The sequence below is a fragment of the Pteropus medius genome, unplaced genomic scaffold (genome assembly GCF_902729225.1).
Source record: "Pteropus medius unplaced genomic scaffold, Ma_sr-lr_union100, whole genome shotgun sequence".
NCBI lineage: Eukaryota > Metazoa > Chordata > Mammalia > Chiroptera > Pteropodidae > Pteropus > Pteropus medius.
In genome coordinates, this window is record NW_024349796.1 from 13,972,522 (window position 1) to 13,988,456 (window position 15,935).

At 35.7% G+C, this 15,935-nt stretch overlaps 1 protein-coding gene across 10 annotated transcripts in view; it reads left to right on the forward strand.

The window, feature by feature from the left end:
• LYPLAL1 (lysophospholipase like 1) overlaps positions 1 to 15,935 on the forward strand; it is a 155,485-nt gene that overhangs the window by 7,770 nt on the left and 131,780 nt on the right. For all 10 annotated transcript variants that reach the window (XR_005657384.1, XM_039883398.1, XM_039883391.1 and 7 more), the window contains exon 3: positions 7,854 to 8,023. Coding sequence is in view for 9 of the 10 variants with exons in the window: in XM_039883391.1 (XP_039739325.1) it covers positions 7,854 to 8,023 (170 nt within the window). In the remaining variant the exon portion in view is untranslated. The remainder of the gene's footprint in view (positions 1 to 7,853; positions 8,024 to 15,935) is intronic.

Below are 15,935 nucleotides of genomic sequence, written 5' to 3' on the forward strand. Positions count from 1 at the left end.
GTTGTACATTCTGTAGCTCTGCTGTATTTCGCTGGTCCTTTTCCATGTGGGAAATCAAATGTCATTGATCGAGGCTGCATAACTTGTGACTGAAGATTTTCTAAATGTCAGAAGGGATCTTATAAACAGCATAACAAGCAAGACTGGTTTAAAATTTTATCAGATTAGAAAATGGTTTTCAACGTTACCGTGAAATCATTTTTCCTTTGTTTTATGAGAAGTGCAGACATCACCGAGTTTTCATTCCAGATGTCTCAGACTCGCAGAGCAGTTAGAAACTTCATTTAATATGTAATTTAAAATTACAAGCTCTAAAATATTTTAGTTTTCAAATATGAATCACATCTCTCTTGATTGAAACTTTTGTGGTCTTAGTTCATCTTACATCTCATTGTGTCAGAGAAAATATTCTGCACAACCTCAGTCTTCTGATACAGACACAGTCTTGTATGTGGTCCCCCCGGGTGACTGTGCTATGTGCATTTGTGTGTCTAGAATTCTATAAATGTCTATACATGAAGGTAGTTACAGTATCGCTCAAATCTTATATTTGTGTAGTCCTTTTTCTAAGCTGGTTTTTTAGGTACTGGAGAATGGCTGTTAAAATCTCCAACTATAATTGGCTAGTCTGTTTCTTTAGCTCTGACAGTTTCTTTGCGTGTGTTTTTCAGTGATATTATGAGGTGCATGCCTGTGTGGGATTGTCTTCCTCATCAATACCTACTTTTATCTTATGAAATGTTCATTGTTATCTCTGGTAATACCTTGAAGTGTACTTTGTTCAATAATAATATATCAGCTTTCCTATGTCTACCGTTTATATTAAAGCATCTTTTTCCATCCGTTTGCTTTCTTCTGGTTACTGTTGCATAGTATGTTTTTTTATACCTTTTTCACTTTTAACCTGTCTATATCATTATATTAGAAGTGAGGTGTTTTTTTGTTTGTTTGTTTGTTTGTTTGTTTGTTTTTTGTAGACAGCAGGTATTTGGGCTTCGTTTTTCTTCTTTAACCAATCTGATAGTCTCTGTCTTTTAAGTGATTTGTTTAGACCATTTGCATTTAATGTAGCTATTGATATGTTTTGAGTTTAAGTCTGTTACTCTTTTTCAGTCTTTTTCTCTTTCTGTCTTCTTTTTGGATTATTCGAATTTGAATTTTTTAATAGTTCATTTTTATTTATCTATTTTTTTTTCCTGTTACTTTAGAGATTACAAGATAGGTATCAAACCTTTCACGTATTTAGGGTTTTTTTTTTTACCATTTTACATAAAATGTAGAAAACTTACAACACAGAGGTTCCTTTATCCTCTCTTCATTATGTTGTGCTTGTATATATTTCATCTGCATACACTGAAAACTCTGTCAAACAAGGCTCTGATTTTTGCTTTCAACGGTCATACATGTTTGAAAATTTAAGAGAACAGTAGTCAATTATATTTACGCAGTCGTGGTCCATTGCAGCGTATCAGTGTGTTTTGTTTAAATTGTAAATTGCCATTTTGGCTATAAGATACTCCTTTCCTCGACCCTACTTAATAGTTGTTTTTAATCAGTTCGGTTAAGGGCGTATTAAGTGAAAGTCAGCAATTAGCTCGCCGTGTTGATCTAAATGGAAAATATTGCTTCATTTTCATTTTTTTTCATTCCCTTAACTTGGACTCTATTTAACTGAAGTGCTCAATAAAGATTTTTATTTCTATGACATACTTTAATTGTCTTTGTAATTAGAGGTGTTCTTGGTTTGGGTTTACTATTAGAATTTCCATTTTAAAAATAATAACAATTTTAACAAGCCATTTATATGATGACATATCGTTTCCCTTGGTGTTTTGAAAGATTCTAAAATGAATAAGATCTGCATAGTGCCTCGACTTTTTGATTGGCTATATTTCATATGAAGTGCATGTTTATATTTTCATTAAACATGTATTCCAAAACAGAGTTAGGCACTTTCAATTTAGGTGTTATAAACGCCTTTATTCTGTCACTTCAAATTTCTACCTGAAACATGATGTTAGGGACCCTCTCCTAATCCTAATAGATCTGTACTATAAGCTCACTTCACTGGTAAGGAACCCTGTTAAAAAAAGCTATTTTGAATAAATAGTTTTACTTCTTTGGTGTTTTAAATAGCACATTTAAGTACCTATTAGTATGTCAAAACTTGTTTTCTTAGAAATACGTGCTTTTTAAAAAAAAAAAAAGCAACAAAAATATTTGACCTTTTCCTAGAAATCACAGTACAGATTTTAGAACAATTCAAGTCAAAAGCTATTCAGAGCAAAATAAAACAATTTTAGATGTTCTCTTATTTCTATCCGACACAGATCATCCAAGTGACACAAATGATTATGGACATTCGTCATTCAACAAATACTTGTCCTTGGCACTGAGGGTATCGCTGTAGAAAAGATAAAGGCCCCGCTCTCAAGGAGTTCACACAGAAATGGGGAAAAAGAGAGAGAGAGAGGGCAATTAAATATATTAACCTCAAATAGCGATAAATTCTGTTAAGACAGGTAAGTAGGATAACGTGATAGGGAGTCTCTGTGTGTGCGCTGTAGGGTGGAGGGAGGTACCCTTTAAATGGTAGGCTTAAAGCAGCTTCCCCTGCAGAAGTGACATTTGAGCTGGGACCTCAGGGATCAGTGGGAGCCCATGATGCAGAGATGTGGCAGAGAGCATTCCAGGTACAGGGACTATCAGATGCAAAGCCCCCGGATCAATAATGAGATTGTCCTCTTTGCAGAAAAGCAAGAGGGAAAAGTGAACACTGGGGTACCTCTGTGAAATGAGGACAAGGAAGGCTGGAGCCCGATGTTGTTATCTTAAAGGTTATGGGTGGCCTTTTGATTTTATGGCTTTTGGGGAATGCAGATCAAAACAGAACGTGGTATCCGGATGAATGTCAGCTCTTTTTTCTTTCTTTTTTTTTTTTCAACCCTGGGCATTTTATTCAAGCTTAATACTTTACCAGTGTGTAATGGTTCGATTGATTGATTGACTGAGGAGCCACGTAGATGTCTTTAGCCAAACATATTTATTTATTGTGGTAATGTCTGAGCTGTTTTATACCAGCTAATAAAGTGATTTATTTGAGGACGAAGGTGAATGAGTATAACATATGTACTAGTTTGTTAGCTATTTAAAAAGCAGTCTTACTTTTATGCCTTATTTAACAGTTACTCTAGCATCTTAAGAGAGTTATGCATTCTCAATTATGTTTTCTTAGCAAAAGAGTTCTAAATTATTCTGTCTCATTAAAATTTCCCAATTATCTCCTTTGGACAGAAATTTTAATTTTCTTAGAGAATAGAGAGAATTAAAAGCTACTATATTAGTAAAACTTCCATTGGAATTCCACCTCAATGGAGCATCTATCTATCACTAATTAAGTAAGACACTGTCAGAGACGAAAGTAAAGTGAATGTCATTTTTTTCTATTAATGGCTGAATTCCCAGAATGATTCATATCTTAGCCTATGATATCACCCTTATTTAAGTGTTTAGACAGACAAACACAGAAATAACAGAATAAAGGGAAAAGGGAAGTAGAAATAATTTAAGACAGTAACAGCTGAATTCAGCTTTAAAGTCGGTGGTGTGTTCAGTTTTCATTCAGGAGATCATCGTGGCTTTGGTGGCAAAGTGAATAGAGTTCAGAATTTCATTTTGTCTGACAGGGACATTAATACTAGGCGGAAAGCACCTGCTTTCATTTTGAAAGTGAGAAGGTTAATCCCTAGAGAGGGATTCTGGGAGGTAGGAGGCTTGAATGCTCTCTGTCTTCTCTGTCCTTCTGATTCCAATTCATTTACCTCTCTCGAGTAAAGCAGCTTCTGAGGTCAGAAGGCCTACAGAAGTGGGGGAGAACTGAGGGTCTGTAGGAGCCCCCCTAAACAGTGGGAGCAGGATTGTGTCTTCTGTGCACCCCCTGGGGGCCTGGGAGGACAATGGCGGAAGAGCCTTAGGTGAAGGTCAGAATGTGGCAGATGCTGGGGCGAGCTCCGTCTGCAAAACGCCTTCCCTCCTCTCAGGTTTGTGTCATGGAATGTGACTTCTCAGGCAATCGTGCAATATTAGGTAAAACCCCACGAGGATTTTTAAGGGGAATTATTTGAAATTATTTTAAAATTCACCGAATATTGATAAATTTCGTAGATAAACAAGGACGATGTCTGAGAATAGGCAGGGCAAGTCTAAAAAAGACACCGGCGGTGATAATGGCAGCGAGAGAGGGACTGTGTTACCTAACCTCAGGACACACTCTAAAACCACCGTCACACGGCCAGTGTGATCCTGACACGGTGTAGATAAACAGATCAGAAGAACACAAAGGAAAAAAGAGCTTTTCTCAACTAGAGTTTTCGCCAGAATCATAGAACACACACAAAAAATGATTCAAGTAACTATTTTCTTGATTTTCCCAAGGATAGTACAAAACTAGTCCCGTTCTAGGCACATTGGAGAAAAGTCCCTCCATTGTACATAGTGTGTGTTGGCCATTGGGGCGTAAGCACCTAGATTGAGAGTGACTAGATAACTCAGAACTAGAAAATTAAACGTATGGCAAAAATGGAATTTCTCCTTTGGCACAGAAGAGTTTTTGTTTTGTTTTTTAGCAGTAATACAGGCACAGTTGTCTATCTATATGAAAGAAAGTTAATCTGAACACTTAGGTCACTTCAGGTACAAAAAGATTCCAGAAAAATTCAAGACTTAAATGTAAAAACAAAAGTAACAATCTCAGAATAAAATCTTGTATTCCATATGTTAAAATATATGGATTGGGAAGAGCTTTTTAAACAAATTAGGAGACACAGAAATTTAGGGTTTGTTTTTTTTTTAAGACATTATATCAAATATAAAGTCTTTCATCTGATTTAAAAACGAAGACGCCATAGTTACATAATATCAAAATATAAAAATAGATTTTAAAAAGTGCTTAAAATACAAATGACAGATATTTGTGTCAATGGTAAGCAAAGTGCTCTTCTAAACTAATAAAAACATCAAAACCACAATAGAAAAAAACCAGAAAATGATGTGAATAGATAATTTCATTTATGTGGTATTCTAGAATAGCCAGTACTAATCTAAAGTGATAAAATGACTCATTGGTTCCCTGGGACGTGAATGGGAATCGTGTGCCAAGGAGCATGAAAGAATTTTCTGAGGGAGAATGAATGACCTACCACTGTGGAGATGGAGGTTACATTGTCACATCTTTGAACTATACACTTAAAATGTATTTCTCAATAAAGTCGATTTTAAAACTATGTACATAGTTGATACCCTTAAAATGTAATATTTTTAAGGATGTTAGCGCCTACTGCTATTAGTACTATGGGCAAAAGTGTGTTCTTACTTTCGTTGTAGCGAGGCCGATTTTTATAGCCTTTATGGAAGCAACATTTAAAACATCTTTAAGATTAAAACTATACCTTTCAATCCAGCAGTTTTGGTTTTGGACTCTGCTTCCTAGGAATAAAAGTTCCAGGATACAATTTGAAACATATCATCACCAAATATGTTTAATGCAACATTCTTAGTGGCTAAAACGTGAGTACCAAACAAGTGCTCATTAGTGCTGACTAACCAAGTACTGACTAAACCTTGGAGCATCGTCATCATGAGACATTATACAGCCGTTTAAAAGGATGGGCTAGAAGTGAATCAGATGGACGGATTCCCATGAGGTGTTGTTAAAGGAGAAAATGCATGTAAGAAAAGCAAATAGGCCATTTAATTTTGAAAAGCAGTAGTGCTTTCAGAAATATCCTGTAAACCTGCATGTTTTACTACATGGGCAAGGAAAATATTCAAGGATGTATTTTAGATCATAAACACGGTTTATTTAGTGTGAAGGGCGAGTGTCGGAGGAGCGAAAGTGGAGAGGAGAAATGATGTAAACAGTAAACACGATTTACATGAAAGACATCAGAACAGCACACATACGCACACGTACATTACGGTGTCCCGCATTTGGCAAGTATCGTGAATCTTCATAAACTAAGAAAAATGTTAGGTTTTTATGGGCTGTATTATAGAGATGCTCAAAATATACATTCAAATTTTAGAAAGCGTGTTGCAAAGTAACGTTTATAACATGGTTCTATTTTAGTAAATAAACAGGATCCTCTAGATGAGTTCTTGTTTCCAGATTTCTTTCAGTTTCTCTCAGAAACTTTCCAAATATAACCCTCTTGATCTCTTGGTTCCGGAAGTGGGTGCCCACTTACTTTGGGGTGGTCGGACCGCTATCGGTATCACCCATCGGTCCCACGATTGGATGCTTCCCAAGGACAGATCCGTACAGAGCATCATGGGGTCTTTTGATAAGAGAATGGGAGCGGAATAGTCCTGGTTCTCCGGGTTGGCCGAGGTTCCACTCGGGTTGTCACCAGAGATGAGGGGACCGATATCAGGCTCATCTGGTGTCTCTCAGCCCTCCGGTTCTGCGCATTTCATGCTTTTATTCCCCTGACTTTGGAGGGTGAGAGTATACAGCCAGCTCTGAGATGGGCGAAGCGGTAGGTGGAGGAGGAAGTCTGCACCTAGCAAGCACTGGTTCAGAATTCTTTCAAATCACGATGGGTACCTTTGGCACTGGTCGTGTTTTGTAGAGCCTTCTTGCATATGACATAAACACTCTTTTTACCGTCTCGTAAGGAGAAAGCAAGTCTTGCCAAGTGAAAAGCCATTTCTTTTAGTGAACTCTCCTATCTTTGAAAAATCATTATTCTCCACGTTTGCCTTATATATCCCTGTGTGCCTCTTTGCGTTTGCTTGCCGGGATGTCTAAGACTTCATTCACCTTTACCCACGTAGGACTTGAACACAGGACCCCTGAACTCCATTGCAATTGGTTAAAACACGGAATATTTAGAATACTACAAGATACACACACACTTAAACAGAGCACTCCAGAGTACAGCGAATAGGTCAAGGCCCCACCCATACTGCAGTGACCCCACCTCGTACATAAATGGAAAGCATAGTATGAGATCAACCTCGTTCAACGGGACAGCGGTTCAGAGCATCTTGTCACATAAAACATCTTACAAGTCCAACATGGACAAGCACCCCATGGACTATGGAATATATCTTTATGACGAGTGCTGCCAAAGATTAGTTGTCTCTTGTCAAACTCTCACTTCAAGGTTCCTGAAAAGATAAAAAAAAGTAGTTCCAAATCTTGGTTAAAATAAAAAAAAACAGAAGTGACCCCCTCCCGCCGCCATTCTAAGCAGGATCTGTCTGAACGTAATCGAGAAAGCCCTTAATTGTTAACTCACTTTTTATACTTGAGCGCTACAAATTAACCGCAAAATGCTTTTAAAAGCATTTTGCTGAATTAAGTTTTTCACTCTTAAGGGGTTGAATATTGCTCATGGACAAACGTTATTCATTTAGCTGTGAATACTAAACTATTGATTCTTATATTAAAGGAAAAAAAGTAAATTGAAGCAGATGTTTAAAAAGTAGACCTGATTAGTTGTTTTTTAAAATTGAGCAGAAAATATATATACATACACACCGTATACATACATAATATATGTATATAAAATTCCCTTTTTGTAGGGTTTTTCTGGGGAATTTATGAATCTTAATAGATGAAGAGAATGGAGATGATGAACTGGCATTAGTAAATGTTAATAAATTAGTATAAATATAGATGAGTTAATGCAATATGCATGGGGATACTTTTAATATGAATTTTTTTCACTTGTGAAATGGAGGAAATTAAAATTATTTGTTCAAAACACTAATCTTTTAGAAAGTAAAACATCCATTTTAATATCATTCCCTTTTATTCTCTCTTTCTTCACATTTTTGGTTTTAAACAGGCCATATACTCCTATGAAAGGAGGACTCTCCAATGTATGGTTTGACAGATTTAAAATATCTAATGACTGCCCAGAACACCTGGAATCAATCGACGTAATGTGTGAAGTGCTTACAGATTTGATTGATGATGAAGTCAAAAGCGGCATCAAGAAAAACAGGATATTAATAGGTAAGACCTTTAAATGTTGGTAATTTAATTTTTTTTTTCACTTTTGCTTAATTCTATACATTGAACTTCACTTGGAATATTATCTAAGGAGCACTCGTATATCATTTGACCTGTTCACAATCTCAGATAAACTTATTAAGGGATTTAAATATATTAGAATTCTAAACAACAGATCATGAAACTTGAATTCACTTTCTTCTTAATAATCACGTAATTTGAGAATCTCGTGTTTAATTTTCAGTTATTCATTTCAATTTTAAAAACAATTTATTTTAATTAGCTTAGGTTTTATAAATATGTTTAAGCTATATTGCCATGATTAAGATAGAACATCAAGTTCATGAACAGTAAACTCTTCAGCGGTAATATCACAGGAATAAGGTATAAAGTTTTGTTAAACATCTTTAGCAATTTCTTTCCCCAAGGGGATATAACATGCCTTTACATAAGCCCTTTATTCTACTTATTACCCTTTTCTGTAATCATCCAATACATAAACTATAAAATCTCTATAATATATACAAAATAAGATTGGCTGTTTAGAATATGGCTGGTAGAGAACATAGAATTTTACTTTTAAATATAACTATAATGAGTTGTGTTTAATAAAATCATAAAGCAAATTATCTCTGTCATGTTTTAAATAACAGTAAAATGCACATCGAAATCCTTTATAGACAGAACTTGCGTAAATTAGTAAACTTCCTTTGCGTTTATTGAAGCGCTGAACTATTCACTGAGTTGAGAAGCAACGTGTTATTATGAATTTTTCTGCCTTGCTTGCAACTTCTACAGTAGTTTCCACCAGCCCAGGGACACCACTGTTCTGTGCCTCTGTTTCCCCATCTCTGTTTACCTCTGTGTCTCTCTGTTTCTGTGTGTCTGTGTTTTAACAGCTACATTTAACTCTAATAGAGATAAGTATAGACCATGATGGGAGGACTGGGAGGAGCACAGGGAAGGGCACCCAACTCGGTCTAGGGGATGATACAGCGTAATCACAAGACGGAATCCGAAATGTGTGACTATATGACCGACTCCATCATTCAGCCATTTACCAAATCTTTTCTAAGTTCCTGCTGTGTGCCAGGCACTATGTTATATGCTCGAAGGGACACACAGCTGAATAAAACAGGACCTATCTCACGATCGCTTATAGCCTACGAGAGCCCAGGAGGTACTTCTCAGTGGTGACATAGTGCCAGCAGGCCAGCGATGTGTGCCCTAAAGCAGTATAACTGACAGCTCCTCCAAGAGAATGATCATGCGTATTATTATCATTTCCCAGGAGCTACCACAATTCTTGGCACGGAGCAAATGCTTAGGAGGTTTATAATGCATGGCATGACGTGATCAGTGAATCGATGATTTAAGTAATTAAATACCACAGGAATTCAGATGAAGAAGAGATCAGATGTCTTTGAGGCTGTTTGAGAAGAGTTTAATAAGAAGGTAGCAGGGGCATTTGAGATTGTGAGAGGCACAGGTAAATAAAATTTTAAATGAAATAAAGCTTATTTCATTTAAAATAAAATAAAAATGTAACTATTATAGTTTAGAGGTCTAGGCGTAGAGAATGGTATGAACGGCACCTAGGAGTGCAAAAGGTAGAGCTTGTTGTTTTTATCGATCTGAACGTTGGGTGGTTTTAGAGGACAGTTTGCGGTCGGAATGGAACACGCCTCATGGACTCTGCGAGCTGCACTGAGGCTGAAGAGCGTAATGATAGAGCAGCAAGAGCTGGTTCCAGTCTGAGTCCACCGGGCTCACCACCTAGCTGCCTACGCCGAATTTCTGCTACCCTGTCTGTAAAGGGGGCATAATAATACACTGTTTTTACTAGGAGACGATGCTTGTAAAATACTCGGCTCCGTCTAGGCTCTCGATAAATGCTTTCTGGTTTCCCTTTTATCTTTTATTCTACGGGTAATTAGTGAGGAATGATTAAAGAAGATATTTGAGTCATAGAGTTAATGAGAACTGTGCTTTAGAAAAATTTTCTGGCACAAGGGGTAAGTGAAGAGATGCGAAGTTGAATGTGGAAAAACCAGATGCTGAATTTATCATTATAAAGTAATGAGAACTGGAAGTAATATGATGAGTGGGAAAAGGAGAGATTAGGATAAGAAATTGCTTTAACGTAAAACTACGAAATCATCACACATAAAAAAAGTAGAAAGTATGCTAATTTACATACATTAAAGAGTTTATCCCATGAATTGTAGCTGCCACCTACTTGTCCCTCCTGCTACCCCACACCCATCAGTAACTCCATCTTGTTTATCTTTGAAAAGAGACGGGATCGTTGTAAAGTCAGAGTTAAGAATTTTGAATCTAGATTTTCATTTCATTTCAAAACCCATGAGTCTTCCATTTAACTGAACATTTTTAAGACTTAATAAATATTGTCAGATTCCTTTCACGAAAAAATTATACAAGTTGACACTTTTACCACCTGTATTAAAACATCCATCTTATTACACCCTCACTGAATAATACATATTGTCGTGAAAAAAAATCTTTGCTGAAAATAAGTAAAGAAAAAGTGGCAATTAATTTGCACTTGTTATTTTCCTTCCAATTCTGTTTGTTATATTTTGACACACAGAAAAAGCTTTTTTAAGTTGTCTAGTAATCTTTTAGGATTTTTTTCTAATAATTTATCTAATAATAGGTTAGGAAGGTCTCTAGAACTTGAATAAATATTCAAATACATCTTCTACTGGTTTTCTATAATTTTATTTATTTTACATTTAATTCTTTGCCTTAATTGGAATTTATTTGGTTCTTTTTCTACCATATCGTGGAAGGTTTTAATTATTCTTTGAAGTCCAAAGACCATCTTGTTAACAGATACTTTTATCTGTAAAGCAATTAGTAATATGGTCAGTATTTTATCAAAGCTCCATGGAATTTATAACAACAAAAATTTCTTTTTAGACGATTTATAAACTATTATTATAGAATTATCACATTTGAAATTCATTACAGAATCATTAAAATGTATACAATATTTACGTATGTTATTACATGAATATAAAACATTGGGAACGAAAAAAAAGTATTTTTTTAGAATTCGTAAAATAATCTAACGTCCAGAAAGCCTCTCCCCTAGCATGAAATGTGAAAGAGACTACGAAAGTACAAGTCCATGGTCATTTGTCCTTGTTACCTGTACTATTAGTTAACTAGCCAATGAATGTAAATCTTCAGTAACGACTCTGTGGAATTAAACCATATGCCCCACAATACACATGATTCTTGACCTCTGTACAACGTTAGTTATAGAATCTCCTTTTGTCTCTGCTGGATTCTTCACAAAGCTTAACTTTGACGCATAGAGAAAATAGCATTCTAGTTCCGTAGGGAATTTTCGTTGCAATTATTTGTCGTATCGATCTAACTGAATATCTCATTTATTTGAAAAGGTGGCACAAGAACCTCTATGAGAATATAATGCATTAGAGTATTTATACATACATTCCCTGAGTTATGGATATAATTGCAAGTGCACTAATGCAGCCGAGGGCCGTGTAGCATAGTGAAGAACTTGGCCTTGGACTCAGACTGCGGGTTTCTAACCCCTGATTCACTACTTTGTAGGTATAGAATCTCCTTAACCTCTTTAGAGTTGTGATAACTGAATTAGTTCATCTGAAATACTTAGAAATGCGTCTGGCACGTAATGATGAAAATCTTTTCTTCCTGATTCCACCTGCCCCGTGGTCACCCCAGATGGGCCAGAACGGACCTGGACCAGTGCTCCTATCACAGACTCACGGGTAGCTCATCATTTCTTCCCTACTGGCTTTTATTTTCCATCGGGGTATCCATGCTGTGTCTCCCTCTTCCTTTTCATCGCTCATAGGTGATTTACACAGAAGTTACTGCTTAATATTTTTCTGCCGTTTTATATGCTTTCGCGCAGTGTCTATTACGGTACATTCTAAGTTAGTAAGATTTAAGTGCTACTCATAACATTTGAATGAAGAAAGGATTCAGTGGGAAGTCAAAGAAAAATGCATTTGAGATTCCGAAAAAATATTTATTAAACACACACACCGTAGTAAAGTTAGGTTATTTTAAAAAATTAATTATAAAGGAAAAATAGAGAATCGTTAAGACTGAAAAGGAAAAAAATAGAGATAATAAGTATCCAAATTGTGTTCATTGATTTTGTTTAATAAGTGTTAAAATTTCTGACTTAATATTCTACAATATGAGCTCATGGAACCCTTGTCTCGGAGATTATAATCACAACCACTGCAACTTTGTAAACAAAACTTTTCTATATTTGAGTAGGTGGGAGCCAAATCTTTTTCCGTGGTTTTATTTTGATTAGTGGCATTTTATTAAACTTAGTTTGAAAAACAATTCTTTTTATAGTATATGGTAGTCAACCTTTTCTGGGTTGTCTGCGTAGCTCGGTCAGGTCAGAAATGGTACTTCTCTTATTAAATTCAGTCTCCAAATTGTTAATAAAAATTTTAAGCCCTGGAGTACCAACAAAACTATCAAAATGTTACAGTCTAATGAAGGAGATCGAGAAGTAAAGTGTTCTAATACAATGCTAGTATTGTAAAAATATGTACAAGGTACAGTGGGAGCTGTGAGGAAAGAACAAGTAAATCTCTGGGGTATTTAGAAACTGCTTCTTAGAAGAGATGACCTTCCAACTGAGTTTAAAAAATGAGTCAGAATATGAGTGGTCAACTAGTAGGGAAGTAACATCCATGAAAAAAAGCAGGGGACACATCCGCATCTCTCAGGAAATACTGGTTTGGTATGCACGCCAATCCCTAGAATTTTTGAATTATATACAGAGGGCGATGTGATCAAATGTGCATTTTGGAAAGATTACGCTTTCAATGCCACGGAGGGCCGACCAGTCTGAGAGCCAGGAGAATAGCAAGAGGGCTAAATGCAACAGATCCAGCAGGAAAGGATGAGGAAAGACTAACACGTACTCTCGTTTCAAAATTTGGGGAGCATGAGGGTGAGTACGATTATACTTAAAGACATAGTAGTCGGCTGCTGGTGTTAGCTGTGAAAATGAATTCTTCGTTTCCTGGTAAACTTTGGTTAGATGGGAAGAACCGGGCAAACGGTCCCCGCCTACCCCAGCGTCAGGTGTATAGGGCGTGTTCCGTGAAACTGTGCTGCTTAGAGACACTTGTGAATCCTCGCTGTCCACATTAAGAATATCGGATATAAGAAGTTTATTTGATTTTATATATTGATACCACACATGATTCTACAGAGGCTATGATAAAAGAGGAAACACAGGCAATAAGAGAGTGACTCTCAAATTACTTTCTGAATGTTGGCAATGTAATTATTATAACACTCGAGTTCAAATCCTGTATTCTGAGAACATTAATAACATTACACTATCCTGTCTTCTTTTGGTTCTATTAATATGTCGAGAACGCCCAGTGTGCAGAATGCAAGCACGTTTTATAGCATCGTCTGCCTCTCTGTTTATGTCTGTCTTGAAACTCTTCATTTCCTTTGGATATTTTCTGTACAATGCGAGAAATCAAAAGGGAGCATGCGTATCGTTTTTCCTGTGTACACTTTTGTGCTGAAAAAGTGTCTACGGTAGCGACGTTACTAGACTAGCTGACATGCACGTTACAGTCGACAGGTTTTGAATCACCATTATATATCGTAATGTTTCATATTTAGTGTTTACATTATACAAGTTGTTTTCATAGACAGTGTCTCTCGAGCTTTGTAATGGGAACAGTAGGAAATTCTTCTTCTCATTTCAGTTATGATGAAAATAAAATTCAAAGAGATTACCAGCTATTGTAAAATAGAATTCAGACTAGAACCCAGATCCAATTGACTTAGTCAAGAACCTTGTAGGGGATGAGATTCCTTTTTTGGCCACTAGGTGGTGATAATTTGTTGTTAAGAGAAAAATTGATATAATTTAGGTTTGACTTTGATCTGAGGTTGTATAGAACCTGACTACTGATATGACCAGATGATAAGAATTTTGGTACTATGAGCATACTATCAGAATCTTGAAGCAGGGATAACCAGGTGCTTCTGGAATTACACCTGAGCAATTTACATGGATGCTCGAAACACCCATCATGAGGGAAGTGGTGAAGGGGATTATGATCTGTTAATACAACTGAATGTTATGTGACCATCAAATGCTGTGTATATATACACAGAAGGCATCTACTAACTATGCAGTCAGTGAACAAAATATAGTTATGGAGTTTTGTGATTCTGTCAAAAGACTTTCAAATCAGAAAGACTCTTGTATTACATGAAAGAAAAAGTAAAGTATAAAACTGTACATTCAGAGTGCTTAACTGTTGAAACGAATTTTAAAAACCACATCAAAATTATGTATGAGTAGTGAAATTTTGGTTGACTCACTTCTGCCTGTATGGTGAAACACTTTGCGTAGTGGGTGTATACTAATATATTAATTTTATTAGATTTAAAATAAAAATGAAAGGGTAGTTGGAATTACCAAGACGAAGCCTAGCACCAGAATTTCCAAGCTTTCTCGTCCTGACCTTATACAAGTTTCCCTTGAAGCTTTGTCTTGGAGCTAAAACTTACGAGTGATAGCATTTCGCTACTTTCCTTTAACTGATATACGTCTTAGATGAACAACTTGTGTTTCTTCAACAATTATCAGAACTTTAAAGATGCGGGACTGCGGTTCTAACGGCTTCGTAAAGAAGATATTAAATATTTTGTTCATCCTATAACGTTGGTATGAGAGAAAAATATAAAAATACATATATATTTCCAAATCTTTTGAGACTATCACAATTGACTCTGAAGGATAATTGTAATGTACAAATTAAATGGAAGAATTGTTGACATTTTCAAGGAGGGGAGATTTTATTGCATTTTAAAAATCCTATTCAATTGATAGTAAACTTGAATTCTAAGTATTTTTTCCTTCGGATTTTGTTTTCAGAGAGATTAGTTTATTTTTCCCAGTGTAGTTTTTATATATATATTGTTTCTGTTTTATTTTATTTAAAGAGTTCATAAAAGCTAGGTTTATTATTTTTTAACATGTTTAATTCAGCTTGTTAATCTTAAATGTCTGTCGAAAAGTTAACTCTTGACATTTTAATACTTTGCCAGCAACTATAAATATACATTATAACCATTACCTACAATGAGTTTACTATTTGGTATTTACTTATTGAACAGTATATTTTATATTGCATTTTAGACATTTAGATGGAAACCGAATTCAGATAACTAGTCCTTTGTGTTAAATTTCCTTCTGTTAGAAAAAAATACACAAAGTCCCTTTCATAGTAGTGTCCGATGCTGAAGGTGATTGTATTGTCAAAATGGCTACTGAAAAATTGCAGATCACCTCGCGGTATTATAACTGAGTGAGGGACTTGCATTAAATTTTTAAATAATAAGATTTCAATGAGTATATTTTTCTTCCTTGTAAATTATGAGAATTGAGCACGAGGCTAACTGTAGGATTCATTGACGTTTGTTCATGATGGCATTTCACATGTGGGAACGTGTTTTATGAAGCTAAAATTGTGTTTTCAGAGACACGGAGTCCCACTCCTAAACTAAAAGTTGCACTTCCGTGTTTACAATAACCGATTTTTGGAAAGCCCTTGCTGGGTAACTTTTACAAGTGATTGATAAGCATTTATATAATAGATTTTAAAACTTGATGGAAACCCTAAAAATCATCTTATTGAGCCATCTATTTTTACCAGAAAGGAAATAATCTCGTCTACAGTAAGCTCTTCCCTGTTTTAATGGGAGATGTCAAAGATTTATTAAGGCACAACATCTAGCCAATGGCTTTTAACCTTTTTGGGAATCTGACGCACATATGCAAATTTTACATACAATTTTAAGATATTTATGCTCTCTCCTCCCCTGCCAAGCT